Raw genomic sequence first — 17,303 nt, 5'->3', positions numbered from 1 at the left:
TGTCAGCCTTCCCTTGCATGTGCCAGCATGTAGTTGAAATCATCCATTATTATACTGTTGCCCAGTTTGCCAGCTTTCCTAATCTCTGAAAACATTCCTTCATCTGTCTGCTCATTCTGTCCAGGAGGGGCGATAGTATAACCCCAACCGTATATTCCTTCCCTTCCCACATGGAATTTCTATTCATTCCTTTTCCACCTCTAAAAATAGCATTGTATGCTTGATCAATCCTGCTGTCTATGGAAAAATTAATTACAGGTGAAATGCTTTATATAATAACTATAAACTTGTATAATAAATATAAAACTTCTAAATTATATTTACCTCCTTCCAGTTAGTTTTTTTAATTAGAAGGTTATTAAAATTTTGTTTCCTCTTTCCAGAAAAATTTTAGCACCAGGAGAAGAGGAGAACTTGGAATTTGAAGAAGAAGAGGAGGACAGTGTTGCTGGAGCAGGTTCTCCAGACTCCTTTCCTGTTCGCATTCCAGGTAAGGACTAGATTTAGTCCTGAGACAGAGAAGTAGGATTGTGATATGAATATATGGTTTAAAATTTTGGGATTTACCATTTAAGCCCAATGATACATTGAAAATGTAATGTGCTTTTGAATGTTTTAGAGTCTTAAATTCAAGTGCTCTTAAGTAGATGGCTTGGTTTTCTTTTTCTTTTCCTATTAGTAGAGTTCTCAATCACCTTTATGCTTTCAGCTTAAAAGACAGGGTACCTGAGTTGGTTAGAATCAGATATCAGATTGTGCAGTTTATTTACATTTCATTTGTTTCGGCATATAAACTATTTTGGAGCCTTGAGTTTGACACCTGTGCTGTAAACAGTTCAAGATAATTTCTCTTCTGTAATCATTGTTCATAGCTCTTGTCCAATTCCTTTGTTTTTTCATTAATTTTGTTATTTGCTTATTGAGAATGTCATCTTCTCTTTTGTAATGGTTAAGGTTACCAGATTTGGCCAAGAAAAAAAAGGACGCATGGCCCTGCCCCCACACAAACCTCGTCTCATCTCCTTCACCGAGTCTGGGCTTGGGACCTTCCAAAACCCTGACAAACTGCCAAACTTTGAAAATCTGTCCGGACACCCAGACAGACCTCTAAATTGAGGACATGTCCAGGATTTCTTGGATGTTTGGTAACCCTAATAATGGTGTAGAAATTAAAAAAAATAAATAAATAAATCTGATGTCTTTATTCTTTGCAACCCTAAAAGGGAATATCTGTCTTGGAGTTCAAAATAACTGAAAATTTAAGTGTGTGATGAAATTTGGCATGAGGGAGAAACCAAGTTCCAAAATGGGTCAAATCAGACTGGGGGTCCCAGAGAAATAGCCCTTCCCCTCTAAAAATAATTTAAATAAATAGCCTAGTTCATTTCTGTAGGAGAAGAAGTTCCAACTTCTGTAGCATAGAAACAATGAAATTTCTAATGCAATAGATGTTATTCTGGACAAGGGGTTAGTGAATCCAAACCCGTATGCTATGCAGAGGGTATCAAATCACAGTTTTCAACTCCTCCTCTTTCCCCAGTGGAGTATGCAGCCCTCTTCAGTTTTTCCTTTGGCATGCTTGCAGTAAAGTATGTGTCTGATTTGCTCTGTTTAAAATTTTGTTGTTTTCCATTTTTTCCCCTCAAAATTTGGAGGTTTTCGTTGCTCCAGAGTTCCTAGTTTTTCTGGGATAAATCTGCCTGGGGAAGAAGCAGACTTGGGTCTCTAGCTGGCAGGCCAGTCACTTTTTGGTTCCTGTCTAGCCCATCCTGTTTAATATTTAAGAAGCTCAGGGATCGTTCCCCTCGGAGCTAGCTTATCCCCTGATTTTCAGGAGCTTGAGTGCAGGCTAATCTGACACCTGCAGTGGTCCTTTTGGGGAGACTTTCAGGGTGCGGCTGCATGTTGCTTCCCCCTTTCTCGTGGGCGGTTTGGTGGGGGTAGAAGTCCAGTTTGGTTTTACCCTAGCTGACAGCCTGAAGATTTCAGCATTATTTTTTTGGGAAACTGAACTTTGTGTTGAGGCAGCATTCTTCTCCAGGAGCCAGCTCCCCTTCTGAGCTGAAGCAGGCTGCAGCACCTTTAAAGCACAGCGTGGCACAGTAAGTACACACTACTTCAACCTATGAGAAAATCGGAAGGGGGTTCCTAAAACTGATTTTTTTTTAGGGTTTTTAAGGCTGCTCAGAGGGTTACCCTCATGTAAAAAAAACCTCAAAACAACCCTGCTGCATAAAGGACATAGTTCCTAGGCCAAGCAAAGTTCAAATTATTTATTCTTTCAGTTAACAGTTGAATGTGTCTCCTTTAGCCATTTATAGCTGTCCATTTCTTGGTATTTCTCCCTAATTTAGCTCATACAGTTTTTTTTAAAGAAAACCATAAAAATAGTCCACAATGATCCTGATCATATTTAGCAAAAATCCATTCACTTTTCACATAGCAAGTCTTTTCCTTCAGATCAGTCTTTATAGCACAAAGTCTCTGGAACTCCGCGTTCCCATCACTCAGACTCCGGGCTGATCCTAGGGCCACCTTTGTCTTTTGACTCTCTCTCCCTTGTGCCTTTTAAGAACCTCTGTGCACATTGTTAAGAATACTTCTAGGAAGTTCTCCTACAACTGCTTGCACACCACACTGGTCTATTCTATACCTGGGTCAGTGGGAGGGGAACCATTTCACCCATGTGATTAAGAAGGTCCTAATCCCCCCCGAAGTTCCCCTTGTATTATAGACTTCAGTTATGTCAGGGTTTTCCCAATATTGGAGGGAGCTAACAAACTAGTACATTACATTAGTGATTTCTATTCCACCATTACCTTGTGGTTCAAGGCGGATTACAAAAGATGATATCTGGCAATTTCCAAGGGAGATAAAGAGTAGATCAGGATGCTTCAGGGAAATGGGAAGGTGCTTGCGGTATCAAGCCCCCCCTTTAGTCAGCAATATCTTCTACACATCTTCCAGACATAGCATAGGCTATCACTGCACATTCATTCCATTCAAATACTACCTTAGCTGAACACCCTAACTGCTTTACCTTTTAGTCTCAAGGACCATCTGCTTTGTTAAAGCTCTTATCAAAAACTTCACAAACAAAATACTACTTGCACACACTTTCTGCAGGTACTCCTTCCCTATGCATGGCCTTCTCACTCTCTGTAACATCGGGGAAACTTTCCTCCACTTCCACTGAAACCTCCTCAACAGAGAACCATTCTTCCTCATCTGAGTAGGAGGACATGTAGTCCTCTTGGATCATTTCAGAACAGACCTGTTCCTGTACCAGGTCTTTTCTGGTTTGGTGCTGTCCTGAAACCATTTTCCTGCTAGCCTTTTTGTTCCTTTGAACAAGACTTCCTTGGGCCAAAGGCGCCAGAGCTCTGCTGGGCTTCTGTCATTCTGAACTTCCTTTGGAGTTCACTCTTCACAGAGTTTCTGCTTGCCTGATTGGGTTCCCGGGTTTCCGCTGTGCTCTCTTCTCCCCCCCCCTCCCCCCGGGAATCAGCATGCTGTGCTTTTGGCACAACATTTCTGTCTTAACCCTTTCTGGGTCAGCAGTCCCTGTATGTTCTCTGAGCATGGAGTTAGTAGCCTTCTTATAAAAGGGATAATAGAGAATGCTTGTGGGAAGCCTTTTCCTCACTGCAGGGTCCCCCCCTTTGGTGGCACTCCCTGAATTCCTTTGAGGCTGTCTTTAGTGACAGGTACAGCACTACTGACAGGGTCTTCTCTGTCACAACTTCTATTCACTGGTTCCAAATGTAAAAAATGTGATGGTACAAGTATTATCCAAGGACACGTAGGGCAGTAGTATCTTTACATCTGGATGATGTCATCCTGATGGAGCCCGGTGCACATGCTACCTGGCGCTCTATAGCCTTGCTTTTGACAGTGCTTCCACTGCATGTTCATGAGTACCTTCCTGCCTGCCAAGCGAACACAGGACCCTTAGTCTTATCCTTTCTGCAGAACTAGGAGATCTCTAGCAATTTTTCCTCTTGCAATTTTGTGCTGTCTTTGTGGGAGTTTTCCTGTTTTCCCTTGTATAATTTTGTTTTATTCCCTTCATTGTAGCAGCTCTACACAAGCATTTACTTGTGGTCTTTGGTCTGTAGTGTGCAGACACTTGCGGGAGCAGGCTGCTGAGTTTCACCAGTTAGCCAAGAGGCAGGAGTGTCAGAAATATTTGGCAAGAGGCACATATAACATTTTTTATGTTGCATCCATTCGCTCCGCTTTAGGTATGGGATGTGCAGACTCTCATGGTTCAGGAGAGGTTAGCAGATGTTCCTTGACAGGGAGATGATCTTTTCAGGGATAAGCTCACTTATACCATCCAGTTCCTGTTCTAGCAGCTGCCTCCTGTGTCCTCCACAACTAGGAGGTTTTCTGGCAGGTCTCAAAAAAGTTTCTACTACTCTCAAAGGCGTAGGTTTACTGCTTCTACTTGTCCCCATCAGCAGTCCCAGGCCCAATGCCCTTGGACCTGCCTGCCTGAGCCACAGAAATCACAACCTGTTCTCCAGATAAAAGTGAGTTTGACTAACTCCAGGAGAGCATGGTCGCTGTCAACATATCCATTTTGGTCACCATTCTCTGTACCTTTTCAGTTCCACTATATCTTTTTTTGACCATGGAGTCTCTATGTACAAAACTGCCTATATTCAGAGACCTCATGGCCCTTGCGGCTGCATTTAGAAAGGCTTGAATAGACAGGACTGACTTAGGAATGGGAAGGTTTCAAGTTGTAGTTATTGGTCTAGGCCTTTGCTATGATAACTCCACTTTGTGATATCAGTTTTCTTGAGGAATGGGCTGTATCATTTACACTGGAGATGATCTAGCAACGAGACTGTAGAAAAATGAGTTAAATACCGCCTGAAAAAGCCATATATGGATAATATGTAAGCATGACCAGTAGCCTCATGACATAATGTGCATGTCAAAGAACAAAGAACATGGGAGATTTGGAGATGAAGAGACTAAGGTGAAAATGGCAGGTTTCTTTATAATTTGTATACAGCATCACTAAAAATAAAACCCTAAGCTTGCATGCACACTCCTACCTCCGTGATCTCTGCCTCCGTGATCCATAGCTCCATGGCAGAGAAGGCAGAGATATGGTAGTAGTGTTACATGCGCGGCTGGCGCTTTTCAGCACGTGCGTAGCTTTCCTACACTTCCTACAGCTGAGCCAGCGGCGGTTTCTGTGCGCCAGTTGCCCTTTGCATTCTAAACAAAAAAAAAAAGTACATGGGGAGAAGGGCCATGATAAAAAGACAGGCAGGGGGCACGGAGATAGACAGACAGACAGAAACAAAGACACACACACAGAAAGACAGGTAGGTGGGAGAAGGGGCACAAGAAACACAGACAGCGACCAAGGAGAGAGACAGCAGACAGATAGCGGCCAAGGAGAGAGACAGAAATAAAGAAAGACAGACAGCGGCCAAGGAGAGAGACAGAAATAAAGAAAGACAGACAGCGGCCAAGGAGAGAGAGAAAGACAGAAATAAAGACACACACAGAGAGCGGCCAAGGAGAGAGAGAGAAAAATAAAGAAAGACAGGCTTAAAAACTAGTATCATATATATTCCAAAAAAATGGCACATAATTAGGGATCTCAATTTATATTTGAGTCCTCTGCACCACACTCCCTCCCTCATCCCGGACTCATTGCAGGCCTCCCCCAGGACTATCTTAAGCCCTAGTCCAGCAGTGAACTGGGACAGTAATGATCCCTCCCATCCTGGCCGGTTCTGCACCATCCCACTTCCTGGAACCATGCATGTCTACCTTTAAAGCCCTGGTGGACCAGCAGTGACCCAGGGTAGGAGTGATCCTCCTACACTCCTGCCCCATACAGACTTCTATTGAACATGGCTGCCTGGGACAGGAGCATAGGAGGATCGCTTCTGTCCTGGCTCACAACTGGACCATCAAGATTTAAGATAGGCTCAGGGCAAGGCCTGTCTGGGTTTCAGGGGGGTGGGGGTGGGGAAGGGGGCTTGGTGCAGAGCCCTGACAGGAAGGAAAAGATACCTTGGGGAAAGCAGGAATGTGGTTACCTTGGTTTATATTTGAGTATATATGGTAGATAAGCAGTTTATAAATACAATAAAGTTCTAGGTGGGTTTATGTATCTTATCTGACATGAGCATTCATATCTTTGAGGCTTATGGCACAAGTTGTAAAAGATGTCTTAGAAATTTGTTTGCAAAATATTATGAGCTGCTTGTCCCTCTATTGAAGAGCATTAAATTGGTATTGCACATAGTGTATGGCAACAAATTGCATGTATTATACTTTGTCTATAAAATTAGGATTGATTTTCTAAGCTTAATCTATAATCATGCTATTTTGTTTGTCATCTGCTCTTATTTTCTACATGCATGGCTTTGTGTGTTATCACATGCTTCACCATTCATCTAATTCAGGAGCCATTGAAGGTATTGTGACAAAGTACAATTTGACTGCTATCTTTTTAATATTCCACTTTCATTTTGTGTGAGTAATGTGCTTTTTTGTGCATAATTCTAATGTTTGTCTTTTTCAGTCTTTGAAAGTAATCGTCATCTTCTTCCTTCACCCCTCTTCTTGCAGTTGGTCTCCTGAAGACTAACCTTAGGTAGAACTTGATCTCATGAAAAGAGAAATAGAGTAACTTTGTTATGTTTAAACAATTTTTATTGATGAAAATAACAGGACAGTCTGAAACAGAGATAAAACAATGCTCATTCTAGAAAGAAACGATGTATACCTCTGCAGGAAAAGGAAACAATCCTCATCTCAGGCTGCAGATACAAATCCTTCCTGGATAGAACCTTCATGTTCCAAGCGAATAGACAACAAGTCTGGTTGCGAAACTGCATAAATGAACCCAATCTGACTTACAATGCATTCTGAAAAGCAATAAAAACCGCCCTATTCGACAAATTCATTGACTAAAACAGACCTCCCTTAAACGAAACAAAACCTCCCGTAATCACTATTCAATCTCTCAGGAAGCTCCATTTTTTTGTGTATTCGTTACCCAAGGAACTTAAATTAATATGTAACTAGTTTATGTAACTTTTCTATTTTAGGCTTCTTACCATTCGCTGACTGTCCAGCCTTCTTCCAATGTGAACTGCCTAGAAGTCGCCTGACTATGGCGGTATAGAAAAATAAAGTTATTATTATTATTATTATTATATAACTTAGAACAAGGTCATCCCAACCAATCCAAACGCTTGAACCAGAGTCACGCTCACTCGGATGAAAAAATTGCCAGGAGTCCAGCAAATCCAGTGAGTCACACAACAGAGGGATACCCTTAGAGTAGGCGATAGGCGAGGCTCCAGCAGTGGGAGATCTGTCTAACAAGGGGTCAAAAACAGTGTTTAAATCCCCTCCTATAATGAAGGGCGCTTGTACGGGCAAATGTGCATGTCGAATCAAGTCCTGAAAAAAAACTTTATCATACTTATTCGGAGCATACACATTTATCAAGACTAGATCCTGATTATTCACTGAAATATGGGTTACTGTATATCTAGTAATTTTTGAAAAGAGTTGAATGATACTTTAGAATATGGATTAAGCAACAAAAAAATCAAAAAAATATTTAGTAAAGAATTAATGACTGGAGCACGGAGCATTGTAAACTATGCTGATTTCCTCAGTCTATGATAAAGACTGTGCATAGGCTCCAATTCTGAGGCCTTTTTTCCCTTTATAGAGAAGAGATATCACAGTAATGGTGGAATAATATATGCACTTTCCTGATTGAGTGGATTACTGAATATTGTGTTACTATATATCTGCCCTGTGCGTCCTTGTATACCACATGCTTTTCCACAGCCGAATCTTTCTGAAACAGGATAACCACCCCATCCTTTTTAGATTGAGTTGAGTTCTCGATAATGCCCCCCACCCACCAGGTAGGTAATTTATTAAATTCTATCGAGCTCAGATGTGTTTCCTGGAGAAGAGCTATACTGGCTTTATGATGTTGTAAGGCCCGTAGAATCTTGCTACGCTTAATTGGGGAATGTATGCCCCCCACATTCCATGAGAGGATCTTAAGTTACATTGGCTACTACAGGAAAGTGAAAGTAATCAAGATCCCCTCAAAAGAGAGTGGGGCACCCCAACCCATGTCCCACCCCTCCAACACAGCCACCACATACACATCCATCCCATCACCATGCATACACCAAAGAAACCCAAACCCCTTCACTGCAGCCCCAATCCCCCACCCACCTTCCTCCCCTCCCCCGGAAGCCATAAGGTCTCCCCTCCCAGCCCTCTACCCCCACAGCTCAAAGTGAGCTAATGAAGCTCTAACAGGCAGCCAAGGTGTCCGCTTGCCCCCATAGCAAAATCAATACAATCAAATAATAACATAATAATTCTCAACATTTAGCAAGATTATAACATAAGAGTAAAAGAAGAACAAAAAGAAATGTCAGGGACTATGATCCAGACTGGACCGCAGCAGAAAAGCACTCAGGTCCTCAAAGTCCCGCATAGGCCCTATGCCCAAAAGGGGAGCCACATAAAGATCTACCACATCCAAAAACTGTAGATTAGGGAACTCAACTCTAATAAAGAGCTAGATTTCTCAATGTCAAGTCGCAGTCGAGCCTGCTCCCGTGGTATTCAGGAAATCCTGAGCCTGACTGGTAGTCTCAAGTCACGGCCCTCAAAATGAACCTGCAACCTGGCAGGGAACAACAAGGAGAAGCAAATCTTCTTGGCCACGAGAGCTGAACAGATGGGCACAAATTCCCTCCTTGTCGCCGCCACCCTTGCAGAGTAATCCTGGAAGAAGAGAATCTTATGTCCCTCATAAGTAAGGTCATGGACCGAACGAAGAGCGCAGCGCAGTCTACTTATGAGCAAAATGAAGCAGAAGCAAGATAACTGTTCGAGGTTTAGCTCCCGCTGGGTGAGCAGGTCCAACACTATCCGCCCGCTTGATCCGGAGGGGCCCAAGTTGAGCGTCAAACTTCACCCACTCAGTCAGCCATGTTTCCAAAAGGCAAGACAGTTCTCCAACTTTGGAACTCTCTGGGATGCCCCACAACTGCAGGTTATTTCTTCCTAACCTATTTTCCAGGTCATCAACTTTTTGTTCGAGGTCAAGAAGCCATTTGTTCAAAGCCGTGGCAGGGCTCTCCAAAGCAGTCGCCATCTTCCAGCGTGCTCACCCGCATTTGCATCTCATCAAGTTCCAGCCCCATACTATTGAGCCGCTCATATGCTGCCTCTTCCTGATCATAAATATGCTGGAGTTTCTTATCCAACACTGCTTCTACAGCCGTTGTCACCTCATTGGTGATCTCCATGTCCATGCAGCACAAACTGAGGAGGGCAGCGTGACAATAGGTTCCGCAATTTTGGGCTCCAATCCCTTCATCTTCTCCCACTCTCTTCTGATTTTTCACGGCCATACAGCAACGAGGGAGTACTCCCAGCCCAGATGGCAAGACGACTGAGACGCAATGTCCAAAGGAATTGTAAGTTAAGTGAACAAAGTAATTATTCAGCCGATGATAAGCCGTTTATTGGGGCAAAGCGTGGAGCTTTGCTGATTAGCGTCCTCTCCATTGTATAACACCTTGTGACCTATCTAGAGTAACTTTGTTAATGTATTGACTTTTTCCTTTGAATACTGTGGGGCCAGTCTTCAAAGTCATTTACTTGGGCAGGAGAAGCTCCTACCCAGTTAAATCATATTGAATGATTGTTCAGTAGTATTTAATTGTGCAGTGCCACTGAATATCAGCTCTATCCAGTTAGTTAATATCTATTATTTGTAACACCTACCTTTTATAGTTCAAATCTCTTATTGATCTTCCATAATACATTTCATATTTCAATTTTATTTAATGTTCTGCTTATAAAGTGGATTATCTAAGCAGTTTACATAATGAAACAAAAAATCTTATTTATTAAATTTTCTATACTGTTCTCTCAGGGGAGCTCAGAATAGTTAACATGAATTTATTCAGGTACTCAAGCATTTTTCCCTGTTTGTCCCGGCAATAGAGGGGGATTAAGTGACTTTCCCAGGGTCACAAGGAGCAGCATGGGGATGAACCCATAACCTCAAAGTGCTGAGGCTGTAGCTTTAACCACTGCACCACACTCTCTGAGCACCCAAGGGTTTCTAAATTAAAGTAAATAAAAATCAGAATGGAGAGAAATCTAAAATTACTCTTAAGTAACATAAGAAAAGGAAGATGATATTGGAATAGTTTTTTAGATTATAAACCACTTAGACCAGTCTGGTATAGAAATTGAGGTATAGCAAATGTTTAATAAATAAATAAAACAAGAAATAGATGAAGACAAGTGATGATTTGCTGATTGAGGAGTCACAAATGCTTGCATACTCAAGTTCAGATCAATATTGAGAAGGAAAGGTCTTTACAAAAAGATGTGATTTAAGAATAGCCTTAAATTTTTTTCAAGGACAATTTAAACCAGTTGCCCAACTTCCTCTTCCCATCTTCCGCACACCCTTTCCTTCACAGAGTGATCACAGCATTTGATGATATTTCTACGGAAGGGGAATCAATGGTAAATGCCAAACTTCCAATAATGTTTTCTTCTTTATCAAAGAACCTAGCTATAAGGTCAGCTGTTTCATTTCCAAGATCTGATGCATTTGCCATAATTCCTGCTTGAAAAGACAGCCAGTGCATTAGTATACAGTGCTTAACAGCTAAGCAAGATTTTCTTACAAACAAATTATCACATGTACAATTTAATGTCAATCTACCATATAAGTCTGTGAAACATACTTTAAAACCCCCTCAAACATTTGCATATATAGACACAATGATAAGAAATAGCATCATGTAAGACATAAATTGGAAGATAAGGAATAACTTAGAAAAAAAATATAATGGTAAGCTTTTAGACCTCGTATATTGGTGGAGATGTAGGAGAATAGAAAATTATAAAGAAATGCTATTACATTAAAGGAACAAAGCTACAAAAAATGAAAGGATCACCATTACCCAAACATTTGCCTAAGAATTAGCCAAATTTGAGGTGCATCAACAGTAATTTCCAGTTTACCAGAAAGTAAACTTTTTAATAATCAGGCATCCAAAAAATATTTATTTTCCCCTGAAATTTCAAGGCATTTATAGGAGAAATACAGAAAAAATTGAGCACCCAGTTAAGAGATAAAGATCTCAAAGCCAAAAATTCCTTTCACCTAGCCTGGGTAGTTTTGGAACATTAGGAAAAATTAAAGATTTTAAACTTGAAAATAATGCCTTATGATTACAAAAATAAGAGAACCAACTGCAACCATTCAGGCAGGGGCACGGGACCGGGAAGGCGCGCCTACCTTATTCGCTGCTCTGCCTCTTGCTGCCGCAGCCATCCAACAAGGGAAGCGCCAGGATTAAAAGCAGGTACGGGGAGACTCACTGCCGCAGCCGTCCAGTGAAGGAAGCGCCGGGATTAAAAGCGGGGGGAAGGGGGAGCATTGCCGTGATTAAAAACAGGTATGTGTGAGGGGGTGGTATTTGCTCCATAAGACGCACCCTTATTTCCACCCACTTTTTTGGGGAAAAAAAGTGTCTTATGGAAAGAAAAATATGGTACCTCCCAATCTTAACCAACCAGGAAAGACAGGTAAAAAAGAGGGTATTGGGTTAAAAGATAATAAAACCACATTAATTTTAACTATCTCTACTTGCAAAAAATTAGTTTACTTGTTCCCAACATGTAACTCTTCTTACATCCATTTTGTTCTAACCCATTATCTAATTCCTTCATAATTTTTGCTCACTTATTTTTGATCCTTCACTTTAAAAAAAAAAAATCAGAAATACTATACAATTTTAACTTTACTCCACTCTTTTCCATAATTAATTCAAAGATCTTAGAGGCTTACATTAGGAAAGGTTTCAGTCTGGATTGAGTAATACTGTTTCTTTGCTATGCTAACCTTCAAACTGTCAAAATTTACACCCCTTCTGCCTGAAAATTCAAACGGTCTCTGAAAACTATAGTAATCCTATTTTTTTTTCCTCCATCTTACTGTTACTGCAGAGCAAATTTATCATCTATAATATGAAATTGTCATTTCTCTACTCCTGCCCTTCACCTCTTCCTTCTAACAACCACAAGATCAGGCTTAAATATGTAACTTCAGGAACTTGATCTAACTTAAACCTGAATTCCTGACTAGGACTGCGTTTTCCCCTTTTCTTTAGAAATTGAACATTTAGATTTTGCTGCAGCTCTCTTATGTTTTTAAAATATGTTCTCAGTGTGAGAGACTTTTTGGCACTTCTAAGACCAGTCCATTGATATCGGAGGTGTTGGTCCCTATGGCTCCTGAAGCTGCTGTATACCCTGGGGGATGTGCCAATACTAAGGAGGTCTCCACCCGCCTCAGTGGCAGACATCAATAGCATCCATCCATGCCAAACATTCTGAAATCCCTCAAGGAGCCCAGTGTAGGCAATCTTTATGCACTGAATATCTTCTCTCAAGGTAACTTCCATTTTAATATTCCCCTTTTATTTCTTATTCATTTTTTTCATGTTGGGTGTGTCACTTTTTAATGTACATGTGTCCACTCCCTATATGAATATGATTTTATTACATTTATATAATAAAGTCAATCAGAATGCATATGTTCTGATTGATTTAACTTCTAGATGTGTCACTTGTTCCTATTAGAAAGATTGAATGTGCAGTGCAGCTGCTGAAATATGTTGCATGATGACAGAAACATCTATATGGTAGGACAATATATAACACACCTTGCATTGAAAGATTCTTGATTTATTAGCCTCTAGTTAGTTTCCTCTGGCTGGTTTACTGAATGTAAAAAAAAAAAAATCTTTATTCATTATCTAACAGAACAATTTGAGGCTGAAACAGACCATGTTATGGCAACAGTGCTTGCATCAGGAATCTAGAAATCTAAAACTAAAACAAAAAAAAGGAATCTAGAAATCTGGTTGGGCACATTTGAGTGAATTTGGTCAAAGTTTCATCACTACACAGATTCTGAACACCTGCTAGTATATGAATCTTTTGACCTTAGTTCCTAATTATTCTTGCCCTACATAACACTTCAGAAGCCATGTCTTTGATTCTGTCCTCTTTCAGTTTAGATATCTCCTGGGTTTATCCCATTTCTGAATGCCTTCACCATTTTTGACTCCAGTACTTTTACTGGAAAAGCATTCCAGGCAACCACTATTCTCTCTGTTAAAAATGTATTTCCTGATATTACTCCTAAATCTTCTGCCCTGCAACCTTAGTTCTACTGTAGTTTCTGGTAGAGATTTGTTTGTATATTAACACCTTTCAAATATTTAAAGGTCTATATTGTATTTCTTTCATCTAAGGCAGTGGTTCCAAACCCTGTCCTGGAGGACCACCAGGCCAGTCGGGTTTTCAGGCCCTAATGAATATGCATGGAGCAGGTTTGCATGTCTGGCATCTCCATTATATGCAGATCTCGCATGCATATTCATCAGAGCTATCCTGAAAACTCGACTGGCCTGGTGGTCCTCCAGGACAGGGTTGGGAACCACTGCTGTAAGGTATATTATTCAGGTCTTCCAATGTCTAGTCATATGTCTTTTGGTGCAAACCTTGTACCATTTTTGTTGCCTTCTTCTGAACTATTTTGAGTGTTTGTGTCCTTGGAGAGAGAGCGAATACTGAATACAGAACTCCAAGTAGGGCCTCAACAGTACTTGTACAGGATCATCAACACCTTTTTTTGTCTGTTAGTTATACTTGTCTCTATGCAGCTTAGTATTCTTCTGGTTACAGCAACCTCCTTGTCACATTGTTTTGTCTTCTTGAGTTCCTCAAACACTATCACCCCAAGGTCCTTCTCCTGATATGTGCACATCAGCCTCTCCCCTTAATGCACATTGCTCTTTTGGATTCCTACATCTCGAGTGCATCACTTTACACTTTGCATTTCATTTTAACTAACAAAATGTTAAACCATTTTTAATTTTTGTAGATCCGTTCTCATGTCTATGCCTTCTAGTATATCTGCTCTGTTGCAAATCTTGGTGTCATCTGCAAAGAACAAACTTTACCTTCTAACCCTTCAGCAATTTTGCTCACAAATATATTGAATAGAATTGGCCCAGTATAATCCCTGAGATACTCTACTACTAACCATTCTGAGTAAATTCCATTTATCAAGTCCCTCTTTTGTGTCTTAAATTTAGCGACTGAGTTTATTCAAGATCCTCCTATGAGGAACCATGTCAAAGGCTATGCTGAAATCCAACTAGACTACATCTAGCATGTGTCCAAGATCCAATTCTCTAGTCACCTAGTAAAAGATATAAGATTTGTTTGGCACAAATTTTTCTTTGTTAAAACTGTTACCTCAAGTCTCGTAATTTATTGCATATCAGGAAATTCACTATCCTTTACTTGAGCTTTATTCATATTATCTTTCCAACCACCAAAGTAAGACTTAGCCTGTAGTTTCTCACATTCTCCATTTTTGGGGAGAGGAACCACATCCACTCCACTCTTCTTCAGTCCCATGGAATTTCTCCCACCTCCAACAATTTATTATACAAATTTTCAAAAGGACCTGCCAGAATTCCTCTGAGTTCCCTCATATTAGATACATTTTTAGTTTAGTTGTGGTTGCTTCAGCACTGCTTTTTCTTAAAATGAAGAAAGTTTGTATAAGTTCTGTCAGTGTTGTACAGTGTTTTTTCTGGTTGTTTTTAAAGCTTACTTTTTCTTGTCAGTTTGGTGTAGTCCTCATTGGGCTTCAGACACCCATCTTGGTACCTTTTCAATATCATTTGATTTCAGTCTAGCTATTTTTTTTAGACAATATATTCCTAAAAGAAGACCTCCACCCAAGTTGTTTTTAGTGCAAAAGGATCATATCCTTAGTTGGTGCTCGCAGTGCCTGTGGCCCCCTCTCATATTTTGTGCTAACAGATACCAAAAAGAGGACTTCTTTGATGTGATCCACCTGAGAAGGTTCTTGGCAGAGATCAGACTAGTCCATAGACCTTGGCAACAGAAGCATCGGTCTTCATGGGTCCTGGAGCAGCACAGTTTTCTGGGAATGTCTCAGCATTAAGAGTCTCTGGATCACCTTTGACACTGAGCATCAATAGATGTTGTTGGGATTGGTCATTATCTGATGCCTTACTAAAGAAGAGGAAGGATGCATTCTCATCTTCATTGGTGTTGAGGGAGTGTGATGCAAGTCAGGTGGAGGCCTGGACATCAGCCCTCATCAAAGGATGGAAATCCTGGCCGAGATGGCACCAGCAACAATAGCTAGAAGCCACTTAACATCCAAGCTGGAAGGTTTTGGTTTTGGTGGCAGTAATTTCAGCTCACAGAGTTAATCAACTTCAGGTTTTAGTAACTGATTGTTATTATGCTTAAGTTTTTTATCAATAGAATTTTCGAAAGTTCCTTCCTGAGGTAGTATTGAAATTTCATCTTAATTAATCACTAGTTCTACAAATACTTTTGCCCAGAAAGGTAAAAGTGTATTGCATACATCAGATTACAAGAGAGCTTAGGCCTTTTATTTGGAGTAGAATAACTCTCCTAGAAAGCCCACCCAGTTTTTTGTTTGTTTTTGACCCTAACATAATGGGAGCCACAGTTGGCAGCATGCATTTTCCAGTTGGCTAGCAGACTGCATTCCCTTCACCTATGCCCATATAGGCTTAACCTAGGAGGGCTGTGTCACAGCTTGGAATATTTGAGCTATGATGGAGTTGTTAGCCCAGTTGGTCAGCTTCCATAGAAGACATTTGTAGAGCTACAGCATAGACTTTTGTCCACATGTCTAAATTGCATTATTGTCTAGATTCCCAATATGACAGTAGGTTTGGCCAAACAGTCCCCTAGAATTTACTTCAGGATTATAATCCAATTCTATTCCCCCAGGCCTGTTAAGTTTTAGGCTGCCTTCCCAAAAAAACAATCAATCAGTAAAATGTAAAACATAAGGCTTGTTGCTATCAGAAATGATTCTGGTGTTTTTCAGTTGCATGTTTTCCCTTTTTTCTATGGCTAGGAAGTTCCATCTGTGAAGATTCATCTATCCTGCTTGTTCTTGGAAAAAAAAATAGTTGTTTTCCTGTTTCAAGTGAGGACAGCAGGATAGAATTCATCATGAACCCTCCCACTTCCTCCAAGGAGTTTTATTCTAATAAAGCTTGAAATGGACTAACAGGGTCCTGTGCATGCTTGATTTAGCTCTCTCAAAAGGTGTAGATCAGTGCTAGAAAAAAGTTCTCACGTGGGCTCTGTCGGATAACTTCATCATTCAGTGTGAGAATTATTTATCTTGTTATCCTACAGGTAAGCAACTGTGTTTTTTAAAACTTCTGTTACTTTCTACACATTATAATTTTTTTAGGATGCTTTAGTCTTTGTATTAAGTATCTCATAACTTTTAGTGTGACTGGGGAGAACCTTAAATGGTGCACAAAAGATAAATATTGAACATGCTGCATCAGTACTAGCAAGACAGGAACACTGATTTTGTTGTCTCTGTTACCAGGTACTCTGTTACCCAGATTACCATCTGAGCCAGGAATGACATTGCTCACAATCAAAATCGAGAAAATTGGTCTGAAAGATGCTGGGCAGTGCATTGATCCATATATAACAGTTAGTGTAAAGGGTAAGTAGTAGTGTTGCTACAAGACATTATTTTGACTTAGGTTCATTGAAATGACCTCTTAAGACATGAGTACTTCTTTCTTACACATAAGAAAAGCCATAAGACAGACCAAGGTCCACTGAGCCCAACAACCTGTCTCAAACATTGGCTAGTCTGAATCACAACTACCCACAAGTTAATCTGTTTCCAATAGTTCATTTCCAGGGGTGAACTATGGCTGTCCCAAGTCTACATGGCTAATATTTTAAGCAACAAAACACCAAGCATACCAGCAAATCCACGAAAGTGCAATTTATTAAAGTTAACACCCAATGTGACCATGCTCACCAAATGCTGCATCAGGTGTAAGGCTAAAAGGGAAATAAAAAACTATTTTCCCTTAAAGCAATCTTAATCCAAAGCTAACAAACAGCAAGGCACTAGAATGAAGTGCAGATGCTGCTGTTTTGAAAAGGAGGATGTTCTACACATTCATCACTTTTTCTGTGAAAAAGTGTATTCTGAGGTTACTTCTGAGTCAATCCCCTTTTACCTTCATTCCAGAGTTTCCTTTCAATTGAAAACGACATGCCTCATTTGCTTTAGTAAATTATTTGCCTTAAGGTCTCTTATAGCAGGAACAAATCTA

The 17,303-nt window shown here is 40.4% G+C and overlaps 1 protein-coding gene across 3 annotated transcripts in view; it reads left to right on the top strand.

Annotated features, from left to right (window-relative positions):
* The window catches only part of AIDA (axin interactor, dorsalization associated), a 112,452-nt gene that overhangs the window by 59,571 nt on the left and 35,578 nt on the right, over positions 1 to 17,303 (top strand). For all 3 annotated transcript variants that reach the window (XM_033937002.1, XM_033937000.1, XM_033937001.1), the window contains exons 6-7: positions 384 to 490; positions 16,553 to 16,675. In XM_033937002.1, the coding sequence (XP_033792893.1) occupies positions 384 to 490; positions 16,553 to 16,675 (230 nt within the window). The remainder of the gene's footprint in view (positions 1 to 383; positions 491 to 16,552; positions 16,676 to 17,303) is intronic.

The sequence above is a fragment of the Geotrypetes seraphini genome, chromosome 3 (assembly GCF_902459505.1).
Source record: "Geotrypetes seraphini chromosome 3, aGeoSer1.1, whole genome shotgun sequence".
NCBI lineage: Eukaryota > Metazoa > Chordata > Amphibia > Gymnophiona > Dermophiidae > Geotrypetes > Geotrypetes seraphini.
Note: the sequence above shows the minus strand (reverse complement) of the source record. Positions and strands in the feature narration are given on the sequence as shown.